Source organism: Pseudophryne corroboree, chromosome 6, assembly GCF_028390025.1.
Source record: "Pseudophryne corroboree isolate aPseCor3 chromosome 6, aPseCor3.hap2, whole genome shotgun sequence".
NCBI classification, from domain to species: Eukaryota; Metazoa; Chordata; class Amphibia; order Anura; family Myobatrachidae; genus Pseudophryne; species Pseudophryne corroboree.
In genome coordinates, this window is record NC_086449.1 from 358,728,162 (window position 1) to 358,742,197 (window position 14,036).

The following is a 14,036-nucleotide window of genomic DNA, read 5'->3' on the forward strand; positions in this document are numbered from 1 at the left end:
ATGGTGGAAACATGGTCAAACATTGAGGCGCAAAGTGTGATCAGATTTCTGCGTGTAAAGGGCACATCAGCAGCTGAAATTAATGACCAACTAATTACGGTGTACATATATAATATAATCGGCAGGATGTACTAATTGACATCACCGTCAATCATGCGATGCTAATCGCATATGCACTTACATATGTGATTAGTATTTTGAAGGACAGTTCTTCTGATAACAGCTGTCCTTCATGATCTCCGGCGAGCCCTGGACTTCCATTTTTGACCTGGGACTCGTTCTGCGCATACGCAGAGTAACGAGGTGGCCGCTGGGCATGTTGGGATCCCTCACACCAGCGCTGCAGAGAGAAGCCCATAGGCTTCTACGGGATAACAGTAGCAAAGGTTGGCGTTCCCATCCGCGGCAGTGCCCAGTGCATTTGGAAAATGTGGTAAACGGGGGTTTTACCGCATTTTCCATTTAGTAAATCCTGCCCCATGTCACAGAAACAGGTTTGGGTTTGGTGCACTGCCTTTGATAACAGCAGCACATACATTCAAGACGCCAAGCACTAAACTGTTATGTAAGTACAATTAAGTTTACCAAGCAATAACACATACACAAGTAACAGAATTGTTTTGACAATGGAATTACCACAAAAGTCTTATGTTATCCTCGGGAATATGCATTTGCAATTTTTGCAAAATACAAAAGTCAGTTATAACAAAATCTGTATTTGAATTTAAATTCACTTAATTCCAGCAGTAGCTCCAGCCACTGGTACACACAGCACTGCTGATCCCCATGGGAACCAGCCAGCACATATACTACATACATCAGAACATGTATGTTTATATGTGCTAAGTAGTTCCCCCCTGCACTATAAGGTTGGCACTGCAGCCCAGGGATTGCACCACTGCTTAATTCTGGGATTTTATGAGGGTCAGTCTCTATATGGGTATTTACTATTTAGCATAGGGAGGGGGTGGAGACAGGACACGAAAGGCGAAAGGAATGGGGAGGGGTAGAGTAGTTGAACAGTGCAAGCAACAGCAGGAATCTAGTCACTGTAGCTTTTTGTTGCTGACTGCAATAACAAAGAAAATCATACAGAGATTTTCATTTTGTACATTCTGAGATTACATTTGGCTTTTAAAGCATCTATTGCAGTGTTTTAACTGAACGGAATGTACAGAGTAAAAAAAAAAGGGAATTCTGAGATTTTGACCAGGGAAAACAGGTCACACCAGGGAATTCTGAGATTTCAAAGAGAAAACACTGAAGGTAATTGAACACATCGATTATGTGTGTACAACAGCAGCAGCCTCTTCTCCCAGCCTCTATAACTACTCCCTGAGGCGGGGAGAGAAGCAGAGACCCTGCACAATACACACACACACACACACACACACACACACACACACACACACACACACACACGTCTAGAGAGGAGGAGATCATGGCATTGTCACTTCCATCTCGCAAACAGGAAGTAACAATCACATGAGGTAAATGAGAAATGGGCAGGACGCCTGAAGCAGGGGACAAGGACATCAGCAATATCATTGGTTGGATCCCTGTTGGTACTTTTTAGAGAATACTACAATTCCCTATATACTTTGCGACCTGCTGACTGGATGAGGAGACAGCTAAGGTACTTAATACTACTACTACTACTACTACTACTACTACTACTACTACTACTACTACTAATGATGATGATGCCAGGGCATGAATTTGTAAACCATACAGGGAAGTGACAATACTGATATTTATATAGTCAGGCCCTTATGGCACAATGCACACTGTTTACATACAGAACTATTCCAGGAGGGACAAAATGCTCTGTTCCTGGACTCCCTTCTTAAATTAGGATTGCCGTCACGTCTGGTGAAACACCTTTATTATTAATATCCTAATTCAACACAGGTGATGGCAATCCTAAATTAAGAGGGCCCAGGAACAGAGCATTCTTTTCCTCCTGGAATGGGTCATGTTGGGAGGTATGTGTGTGTTTGGAATGATGCTGCAGAAAGTTGCTTGGAACGCTGATCTATACACAGTGAGTGGAAGCAATCACTGATGTCATGCTGCCACCTCTCTGCCGCAGCTGCTGTTCTATTATGTTGCTGCTTTGCTCTCATACTTCTACAGCAGAGGTTCTCAAACGCAGTCCTCAAGGTAACCCATTGGTCCAGGTTTTAAGTATGTTCATGACTCAGCACAAATGTTTAAATCAAATTGACTGAGGTACTAATTAAGTCACCTATGGCCAAGCATAGATTTAGTTAAAACCTGGACCATTGTTGTGCCTTGAGGACCACATTTGAGAACCTCTGATCTACAGTACATTAGTCCTCTCCTCTTTACCTTGGTTACTGGTATCAGTTCCTAATGATGTCTAACTTTGTCTTATGCCAGCAGTGTATTTCCTTCTCTCTGAGCGCTCAGACTTCTTTTCTGTTGGTAAGAGAAGAGACAAGGAAGCAGTTCTGCATTCCCCACACAAAGAAACACTAAACATGACACCCTGGATCATCTGTACAGTTGGGTTTCTTCTCTGCCCTGTTGTATCATCTGACCCCCCAAACATCATCCTGATACTTGCTGATGATCTGGGCTATGGTGACTTAGGGTGCTATGGACACCCAAGTTCCCTGACTCCTAACCTTGACCTAATGGCAGCAAAAGGACTACGGTTTACAGATTTCTACTCTACGGGTGCTGTGTGTTCACCTTCCAGGTAAGATATTCATTAATTCTATCCATCCATCCATCCATATGTGTGCTTATCATAATTTCCCACATTAATCCTCATTGTTTAGGACTAGTTCTCAGGATTGGAGGCTACAATACAGATTTTATAATATGTTCCTTGGAGACTGGGGGGGTATTTATCAAAGCTTGGCAAGAGATAAAATTGTGAGAGATAAAGTACCAACCAATCAGCGCCTAACTGTCATTTTTCAAACACAGCCTGTAACATGTAAATAAGAAGCTGTTTTGTTAGTACTTTATCCCTGACAATTTTATCATTCTTCAAGCTTTGATAAATACCCCCCAAGGGGCCTATTTATCAAGTGGCAAAAAGTCCCTTTTTCCCTGAGTTTTTTTTGCAAGAAAATGCTCTGTTCTTCCACTTCCCAGTGGACTGGTGGTCTGCACGGAGGTCTCCTGCTCTGATGAAACACCTCTGAGAGACCAACAAACAATTTATAGTTATAGTTTATGTTGTAACTTTAATGTACTTAAGTACATTTTAGATGATAATTTCTATATTTAAATATAAACAAATATGCCAAGTAGGACAAAAATGTAAATTGTGAAAGCAGATATACACAGTTTTTTATGATACATGATAATTTTATTCATTTTCTTGTTTTCATTAATTTTCTTGTTTAAAGCAATGTTTACACCACTACCTTAAACTGCAAGACCCATAAAACAGGGTGGGTGCACAATATATAGTACATATAGCATATAGCACCTACTTTGCTGCCTTGCATGTACAAAAGAACGCGGCCATAGTACACTTGCATTTCTGATCTTGGGGGTCATTCCGAGTTGATAGCACGTAGCAACTTTTTGCTGCCCGTGCGATCAACTAGACGCCGCCTATGGGGAGGGCTTTTTAGCATAGCAAGGCTGCGAACGTTTGTGCATCCCTGCTGTGGAAAAAATGTTTTGTGTAGAAGTAGAGCAGGGTAAGAGTTACTTACCCTGTGCGATCGATCCAGCAATGTAGGTCCCGGAATTGACGTTAGACATCTGCCCTCCAAACGCCTGGACACGCCTGCGTTCAGCGCACCACTCCCAGAAAACGATCAGTTGACACCCCTGAACGCCTTCCTCCTGTCAATATTCTTGCGGTCGCCACTGCAACCGCTTTCTTCATTCGCGGCGTCACTGCCCGACGACGGCTGTCGCCAGGCAACGACATGCCTGTGCAATGCGGCCACCACGTATGCGCATTTCTGAACCAATCGCAAGGCTGCGAAGAACTGCAGCGTGCGATCGGGCTAGAATGACCCCCCTTGGACAAAGTATAAAGTCAGTCCTGATCTCTTAGACCAACCCTTAATTACGTTCAAGTGTTTTCCTTTTTATTTTTTAATATAATTTTTTTTATTATAAAATACAACATCTTGAATACTCGCTTAGGTCTTAAATCATGAGAATAATTATCTAAATTTTTTGTGATTGAAAAATATTTAAATCACAAAAAGTCATATATAAAGTATACTGGCCTTTTTAACCCCTTCACCACTGAGGCTTTTCTCACTGAACCTATTTTGTCACTTGGAACTTGTGACATACCAACATCAATATCCATATACACAAATGACACCTTGTTTATTTTTTCAAAATATTTATTTTCAGAAAATACTATTAATTTGTTTCATATGTCCACAAAAATGGCAAAAAAGAGGGCAAGTAAGCCCTCCCCCTTTGAGCTCCTACAGTGTTTAGGCCAAGTTTTGATGAATATTTTGAGGACGGGTTGCACTTGTCTATATAACTGATGTTGTTAAAATTTAAAGCCACGGCCTATTTCCACTATAACTCAGAACATGAAGGGAAGACATTTTACTTTATCCTTGGTTTCTTGCAGAGCCAGTCTTCTGACAGGTCGCTTTCAGACTCGTTCTGGAGTGTACCCTGGGGTGTTCTACCCCAGCTCAGTAGGTGGACTTCCTCTCAGTGAGATAACAATTGCTGAGCTACTAAAATCGCATGGATATGCCACAGCCATGGCAGGCAAATGGCATCTGGGCCTAGGGCAAAATGGAAGTTTCTTGCCCACGCAACAGGGATTTGAGCACTTCTTGGGGGTTCCCTATTCACATGATCAGGTAAATGGCTGGCTTGAAGACTGTACGTTTATTTTGTAACTCACTGGGTCAGTGTTGTGTGGTCACAAGTATAGTGAGAATGTGATAGTGAAGATACAAACTACTTAGGAACATACTGTTTTCCGCTAATCAGGATGGTTGCTCTTCTGCAGGGCCCCTGTCAGACCTTGATATGTTTTCCCCCAAGCACCCATTGCTATGGGACGTGTGACTTGGGAGAGTCTCTTCTGCCTGTGTTCAATGATGAAAGGATCCTACAACAACCTGTGGACTTAACTGAACTTGTTCCAAATTATGAACAATTTAACAAGGCATTCATATACCAATCCGTGATGAAGAAGAAACCATTCTTTCTGTATTATGCTTCACATGTGAGTGACCAAGAAATATTACTGTAGTAATTACTGTAATATACATAGTTAATATATTCAAATTGTTGTTGGTGCTGTGGAAATATGTGGTTCAAGAAATCTTACTTTTGTTTTGCAAAGTTGTGTCTGTTTCAGAGCAGTAATGTGTTACATTTTTTAAGTTGTAGACGGTGAGGTGCAGGAATTTGCCTTGCTTGCGTGTTGGTGGTGTGCGTTGGCAGGGACGAAACTTGGATTTCCGTCACCCGGGGCAAGGCAGTAATTTGGCGACCCCATTCACAACTAAAAAAAATTCCAAACAAACAAAAACAGAAAAACAAACCCTGTCAGACTAAAATAATCATATTATCAAAAATTTTGAAAAAAAGGGGATGCTATTAGACAATATTCCCCTATGTGCCCCAAATACCCTAAGCATCACGTGACCCACCCCCCAGCAGCGTGTTCCACTACATGGCACACTGTGTGTCATCATACATTGTACTATATCACGGCACTATATCATAACACTTCATTACTGCACTACATTCCCCTATCCGCTGCACTACATCACTATACTACATCTCCTAGACACTGAACTACATCACTACACTACATGCCCCTATACACTGCACTACATACACTATATGCTACACTACATCAATGTACTGCATGCCCCTATATACTGCAATACATTACTACAGTACATACCGTATATGGTACACTACATCACTACACTACATCCCCCTATAAGTTACACCAAATCCCCCCCATCTGGGAGGCAAAGCGGAGGTTGATAATCGCTTCTATAGCTTGCACATGCACCGCACACTAGTCGCAGCACTGCATGGCAAAGAAGAAAGTTTAAGATAGTAGCTGGAATAGGAGAGATCCCAGGTACTGGAGCTCATTCGCACAGCGTCGGAGCCAGCTGCAGGTAGACAGGTGGGTCAGAGACATTGCCCTTGGAGCTGTCTCCTGTCTCACTTGAGTAGCACAGCACTGTTGGTAAAGAAAAACAAAAACCTACTCCTCTGCATCTCCTCAGTGCCCCCTCAAATCCTGCCCCCGAGGCGCATGCCACCTTAGCCCCCTATAGTTGCGATCCTGGGGTTGGGGATCTTTAGAGTTGATGTGTTCCACAAAAGTATAGTAAGTGTATGTGTTCCCTTTTTATATGAAAAAGATGTTCCCTGTGTTGCTCGTCATAGTCCCAGGTTGGTGCTGTGGGGATTTTTGTTCCTGATGTGGTTGTCTTCCTATTTTGGCATAAAAGATTGGTGTACAGTAGCTCAGGTGTAATGTTGGTGCGGTAAATCACTGCATCTAATAGAATACCGCCTGGAACCAATATAAAGTGTCCTCCCCGGCTGTGGCATTACCTCCCTGGCTAGTGGAGTCCAGTGCTGGTTTCAAAAAATATGGGGGAACACTACAGTACATCTTTTTTCCCTCCATATTTTTTAAACCACGACCGGTCCAAGAGGCCGTGCTGGTTGTTAAATACAGGGGGATCCTACACAATTTTTCCCCTGTGTTTTTTTTTCAACCAAGACCGGCTCAAAAGCTGGTTATGCTTTGGGGAGTGGGGGTGGGGGGGTCTGCATTCATGCTTTTTATTTTTTATTTAACTCTTGCTTTACTTTTCCTGACTTGCACCTTGTAATGAAACTTGCATTACAAGGTGTGAATTTACTAGCAAAAAACCGTCTCCCTACATCGCACTTTGTAATATCCTTGAGCTTACAAACTTGCAGGCTATTACATTGTGTGAGTTGCAGGACAAACTCCCACCTTTTCAAGTGCGAGTTTGTCCTGCATAAAAAAACTCAACTCTATTACATCTCGCCATTGGTGTGAAATCAATAAATAAAGTGACTTGGCATGTGGATTACTGATTGGTACTGAGGATGAGTCCAAGTAAGTTTTATAGTATTCAAATTGGAGGGAATAATATATATATAAAAAAACAATAAAGCAGAATAGTATTTCCCTGAACAGTGAGTATCTTTGTTCTACAGTATAGTTATGCAGGGTCTACAATCGGTGGACTTTTTAACATAAAATAGCTTTGATTTGCTTTCGCGCCAGCGGTGAGATTGCATTTAAATAATTCTGCTTTCATCTCCACTTTACTGTTGGTGAGGTGCATATCATGTCCTTCACACACGATTAACCATTGCCCATTTTCTCCGTCAGTTTTCAACTTTCAATTATACTCATCTTTTCTGAAATTGTGCTTCTGCAATTTGATCATGTAAAATCAGTACAGGTTGAGTATCCCATTTCCAAATATTCCGAAATACGTAATATTCCGAAATACGGACTTTTTTCAGTGAGAGTGAGATAGTGAAACCTTTGTTTTTTGATGGCTTAATGTACACAAACTTTGTTTAATACACAAAGTTATTAAAAATATTGTATTAAATGACCTTCAGGCTGTGTGTATAAGGTGTATATGAAACATAAATGAATTGTGTGAATGTTGACACACTTTGTTTAATGCACAAAGTTATAAAAAATATTGGCTAAAATGACCTTCAGGCTGTGTGTATAAGGTGTATATGTAACATAAATGCATTCTGTGTTTAGATTTAGGTCCCATCACCATGATCTCTCATTATGGTATGCAGTTATTCCAAAATACGGAAAAATCCGATATCCAAAATACCTCTGGTCCCAAGCATTTTGGATAAGGGATACTCAACCTGTAGTAACATAGTTTATGAGGTTGAAAAAAGACCATTAGTCCATCGAGTTCAACCTATTAGTATTCTCCTACTCAGTATTATTTTCCTGACTAGTTTTATCTGTTTGATAAAGTCTGCCGTTGTATTGTATTCCCTCATTTTATTATAACTATAGTACGTGATCTATCTTCCATAACCCTGTATATCCTTATCCATTAGGAATTTATCTAGCCCATTCTTAAAAGTATTGACCGAGTGTGTCATCACTACTCTCTCAGGCAGGGAATTCCAAACTCGTATTGGCCTTACTGTGAAAAAAAAAACTTTTCACCTCTGTGTGCGGAATCTTCTCTCCTCTAACCTAAGTGGGGGTCCACGTGTCTTCTGTGGTGTTCTTACCAAAAACAGATCCCCTGCAAGCTTTGTGTATTGTCCCCTTAAATATTTATAGATGTTGATCATGTCTCCTCTTAATCTCCTCTTTTCCAGTGTGAACATGTCAAGCCTTGCTAGTCTTTCCTGGTATTCCAGCGTCTCCATCCCCTTAATTAGTTTGGTCGCCCGTCTTTGGACCTTTTCTAGTTCCAGGATATCCTTTTTGTAGTAAGGTACCCAAAATTCTGCGCAGTATTCCAGATGGGGCCTCACTAGGGATTTATATAGTGGGAGTATAACACTCTCATCCCTTGCATCAATACCCCTCTTTATGCCTGCTAGCACCTTGTTTGCCTTTTTTGCTGCGATCCTACATTGGGAGCTGCTGCTAAGTTTGTTATCTTTGTGAACACCTAAGTCTTTTTCCAGTACGGAGTGCCCTAACATCACCCCATTTAGTATGTAGGTGTTATTTTTGTTCTTGCTACCAAGGTGCATTATCTTGCACTTGTTTGTATTGAAACTCATTCTCCGTTTTGCTGCCCATGACTCTAGTTTGAATAAATCTTTCTGGAGAGACTCAGCATCTCCCACCGAATTTATAACCTTACATAGTTTGGTATTGTCTGCAAAAATTGACACCATGCTCTCTAGACCTTCTGCTAGATCGTTAATGAAAATGTTGAACAATAGTGGTCCAAGTACAGACCCTTGTGGCACACCACTTAGTATTTCAGTCCAGTTTGAAAAAGATCCATTTACCACAACACGTTGCTCCCTATTATCTAACCAATTTCTAACCCAAGTGCATATTGTGCTCCCTAGCCCCAATTTTTGTAACTTCTAGATAAGTCTCATGTGTGGCACTGTGTCGAAAGCCTTAGCAAAGTCTAAAATGATTTCATCCACCACCTTACCCTGATCAAGGTTTGCACTAACTTTTCTTAATAAAAGTCTAGTAAGTTTGTTTGACATGATCTATCCTTCACAAAAACATGTTGGTTCCTAATAATAATGTCACGATCCGGGTATCTGGACGCCATTACTTACCCTTCAGATGCCTCCTAAGGCTGGCTCAGCGTTCCAGGACCGGATTCCGCTGTTCCTGAGTTTCCACATGCAGAATGTCAGAGTGGTGATTTCATCAGCCGCGGCCTCCGCTGTGCCCGCGTGGTTAAATGTGCGCTTGTCAGTCTGGCGTCTCCTGTCTCCTGTGGCCGGCGTCGCCATTACTGTTTCAATTCTCACATGGATTACAAACCAAACTTCCCTCCAAGTGTCTGCATGGGCGCAGCCATCTTGGATTTTGTCATCTGATTATTTCCACCAATCTGCTGTCTGTATTGTTGATTTGCATAATTGCCTAGCCAACCCCTTCCTTGCTGCAGGTATAAGTATGCTGTGCCTGAGCAAGGAAGGCGTCAGTGCTTTGGTTGTCTAACCTAGTTCCAGTTTGTCTCTCTCCTGTGGTTGTCTTCCAGGTTCCAGCTCCTGTCTCCAGACTTCTGCTATAGAGACCCGTACCAGCATTCCATCTGCGGTGTAGCCTGACTCCCAGATCCATTCTGGACTCACCTGTTTCCAGCTACAACAATCACCTGCTTCCAGCCCAGCTTCCAGCAGTGTACAGCTTCTCTTAAAGGGCCGGTGTCCTTTCTGCAGTTTACCACTCTCCACCGGTATTATTATTTCACCGCTCTCAAACAATCACCTGCTTCCAGCCCAGCTTCCAGCAGTGTATAGCTTCTCTTAAAGGGCCGGTGTCCTTTTCTGCAGTTTACCACTCTCCACCGGTATTATTATTTCACCGCTCTCAAACTCCAAACTTCATTATTATTTAATCGCTCTCAAGTTCGTTTATTATTTAACTGGTTCCAGCCAGTATCCACTCCGTACCAACAACAGTCTGGTTCCAGCCAGTATCCACAGCAGCCGTTTTACCTTCAGCAGCCCAGCCTTTCCTGGAACATCAGCTGGTACGATCCTGGGTTCTCTCCATTGCTACAGTCAGGCCTGGTAAGGACTTTCCAACTAGAAGATTATAAGAACTGTCTCACACTACCAGTGCCTGTGGCCCTTGCCACCCTGTAGTACCCAGGAATAGTATTTATCCTCTGTTGACTTTTATGTTTCCTTTTACTGCTGCTGTGTTACGGAGTTTGTCATAATAAACATCATTGACTTTTATCCTGGTTGTCGTGGTCACGCCTTCGGGCAGTTATTCTACATGTTACTTACATGTCTAGGGGTCTGATACAACCTCCCAGGTTCCGTTACATCTCAGCCCCTACAACTGAGGCTGCCTCCCGTCAGCTCAGGCCCTCAGTTGTGACAGTAAGCACTGACCTAATGAATCCAGCCGGAGACCAGGATCAAGCGGCCAGGCCGATGCAAGAACTGGCAGCCCGACTTGAACATCAGGAGGCTGCACAGGGCCACATCATCCGCTGTCTCCAGGATCTCTCTACACGGCTGGATGGGATTCAAACGACCCTCCGTGGACCTGGCACGTCCGGTGCGTCCACTACAGTGACACCAGCTGTAACCCCACCCACCTTACCCATTTCCAGTCCACATCTTCATCTTCCAACGCCAGCAAAATTTGATGGATCTCCAAGGTTCTGCAGGGGATTTCTCAATCAATGTGAAATCCACTTTGAGCTTCTACCTGGCAATTTCTTCAGTGACCGTACCAAAATTGCCTATATCATCTCCCTTCTCAGTGGCTCAGCCCTTGACTGGGCATCACCTTTATGGGAGAAGTCTGATCCCCTGCTATCCTCCTATACTGACTTTGTAGCTACATTCAGGCGCATCTTCGACGAGCCAGGCCGGATAACATCTGCTTCATCTGAGATTCTCCGTTTACGCCAGGGAACACGTACTGTGGGACAGTATCTTATACAGTTTAAAATCCTGGCATCCGAACTGGCATGGAACGACGAGGCCCTGTATGCTGCATTCTGGCATGGCTTATCAGAACGCATCAAGGATGAGTTAGCTACCAGAGACTTGCCCTCTAAGTTGGATGAGCTAATTTCTCTTTGCACGAAGGTTGATCTACGTTTCAGAGAGAGAGCAACCGAGCGAGGAAGATCATCTACTCCTAAATCTTCTGCTCCTCCTCCTCGTCAACCATCTCCATCCAAGGATGAGCCTATGCAAATTAGTCGTTCCCGTCTATCTCCCGCTGAGCGCCGAAGACGTCTCTCTGAGTCTCTCTGTCTCTACTGTGCAGCTCCGTCGCACACTATCAATGCCTGTCCCAAACGTCCTGGAAACTCCAGATCCTAGCTCGCCAAGGAGAGGGCCGGCTAGGAGTAATGATATCCTCTCCATCTCCTCATGACTGTAACCTCCCAGTGTCGCTCCAAATTGCTCATCGTTACAGGAACGTCATTGCCCTCCTTGATTCCGGAGCAGCTGGGAATTTCATAACCGAAGCTTATGTTAAACGGTGGTCCCTACCCACCGAGAGACTGTCCTCGTCCATCTCTTTGACTGCCGTGGATGGCAGCAAGATTTTTGACGCAGTCATTTCCTTAAGGACTCTTCCAGTTCGTCTGAGAGTGGGAGTTCTTCATTCTGAGTATATTTCTTTTTTAGTGATTCCAAGAGCCACACATCCAGTGGTTTTAGGCCTTCCATGGCTCCGTCTCCACAACCCATCAATTGACTGGACGACTACGCAAATACTGGCATGGGGTCCCTCCTGTGCTGAGACTTGTTTAGCCAAAGTTCTTCCTGTTTGTTCTTCCTTCCCCAGGTCATCTGATGTTCCGCCTCCTCCATATCAAGACTTCACGGACGTGTTCAGTAAAGCCTCTGCTGATATCCTTCCTCCTCATAGAGAATGGGACTGCCCAATCGACCTCATTCCAGGGAAGGTTCCACCGCGAGGCCGAACTTATCCGTTGTCTCTGCCTGAGACACACTCCATGGAAGAGTACATCAAAGAGAACCTGGCGAAGGGTTTCATCCGACCATCTTCTTCTCCAGCCGGCGCAGGCTTCTTCTTCGTTAAGAAGAAAGACGGTGGTCTGCGTCCGTGCATCGATTACAGAGGTCTGAACGACATTACCGTCAAGAACCGATACCCTTTACCCCTGATTACCGAGCTCTTTGATAGAGTTAGTGGTGCAACTATTTTCACAAAGCTGGACTTGAGGGGTGCCTACAATCTCATCCGAATCCGTGAGGGTGACGAGTGGAAGACCGCCTTTAACACCCGTGACGGACATTATGAGTACCTCGTCATGCCCTTCGGATTGAGCAACGCTCCAGCAGTCTTCCAGCACTTCGTGAATGAGATTTTCAGGGACATCTTGTACCGCCATGTCGTGGTTTATCTAGACGACATCCTCATCTTTGCTAATAATCTCGAAGATCATCGTTTCTGGGTAAAAGAGGTTCTTTCCCGTCTCCGTGTCAATCACCTCTATTGTAAATTGGAGAAGTGTGTGTTTGAAGTTAAAACCATTCCGTTTCTAGGTTACATTGTGTCCGGTTCCGGACTAGAGATGGATCCTGAGAAACTCCAAGCAATCCAGAATTGGCCTATACCCTTAAGCCTCAAAGGGGTCCAGAGGTTCTTAGGGTTCGCCAATTATTATAGAAAATTTATACAAGACTTTTCCACCATCGTGGCGCCTATCACTGCATTAACCAAGAAAGGTGCTAATCCGTCCAAGTGGTCCGAGGAAGCTACACAGGCCTTTCACCTTCTGAAGCAACGGTTCATCTCTGCACCAGTTCTGAAACAGCCCGACACCGACTCTCCTTTTATCTTAGAGGTAGATGCCTCCTCCGTTGGAGTAGGAGCGGTGTTATCCCAGAGGGCCAAAGATGGACATCTACATCCTTGCAGTTTCTTCTCCCGGAAGTTCTTCCCAGCTGAGCGCAACTATGCCATTGGCGATCAGGAGTTGATAGCCATCAAGCTCGCTCTGGAGGAGTGGAGATACCTGTTGGAGGGAGCTTCCCACTCAATCACCATACTTACCGACCACAAAAATCTTTTATATCTCAAAGGCGCACAATGTCTGAATCCTCGTCAGGCCAGATGGGCACTTTTCTTTTCTAGGTTTGACTTTAAACTCCAGTTCTGTCCGGGTTCTCAGAATCGTAAGGCCGATGCCCTTTCCCGCTCATGGGAGCAAGAAAATGAGTCAGAGTCTTCAGACAAGCATCCTATTATTAATCCGTTGGCATTCTCCACGGTAGGGATGGACTCTACGCCTCCACCAGGGAAAAGTTTTGTTAAGCCAGTTCTAAGGAAGAAGCTCATGCATTGGGCCCATGCTTCCCGTTTTGCTGGACATACAGGCATTCAGAAAACCCTTGAATTTATTTCTAGGTCCTACTGGTGGCCAACTCTGAAGAAGGACGTTATGGAATTTATTGCCTCCTGCCCAAAGTGTGCCCAACACAAAGTCTCCCGCCAGTCGCCTGCGGGGCAACTGGTTCCATTATCTGTTCCCCGTCGACCTTGGACCCATTTGTCGATGGACTTTGTTTCCGATCTACCTATCTGCAACAAGTTTAATAGCATCTGGGTGGTAGTTGACCGGTTCACCAAGATGGCACATTTCATCCCTCTCACCGGTCTTCCGTCAGCTTCCAAGTTGGCTCAAGTGTTTATACAAGAGATCTTCCGACTTCACGGTCTTCCTGAAGAGATCATCTCGGATCGTGGAGTACAATTTGTAGCCAAATTTTGGCGAAGTTTGTGTCAAGCCCTCCAAGTCAAGTTAAAGTTTTCCACGGCTTACCATCCTCAGACCAAT

General features: G+C 43.9%; 1 protein-coding gene across 2 annotated transcripts in view; it reads left to right on the forward strand.

The window, feature by feature from the left end:
• The first annotated feature begins 1,088 nt into the window (after positions 1-1,088).
• Positions 1,089-14,036, forward strand: part of ARSA (arylsulfatase A) — an 85,272-nt gene continuing 72,324 nt past the window's right edge. Inside the window, exons 1-5 of one of the 2 annotated variants that reach the window (XM_063926634.1) lie at positions 1,089-1,266; positions 1,472-1,636; positions 2,404-2,725; positions 4,595-4,835; positions 4,988-5,206. In XM_063926634.1, coding sequence (XP_063782704.1) covers positions 2,505-2,725; positions 4,595-4,835; positions 4,988-5,206 — 681 coding nt within the window. In that variant the 5' untranslated portion in view covers positions 1,089-1,266; positions 1,472-1,636; positions 2,404-2,504. Of the gene's footprint in view, positions 1,637-2,403; positions 2,726-4,594; positions 4,836-4,987; positions 5,207-14,036 lie in introns of both variants that reach the window. The other variant, XM_063926635.1, reaches the window with a different exon arrangement.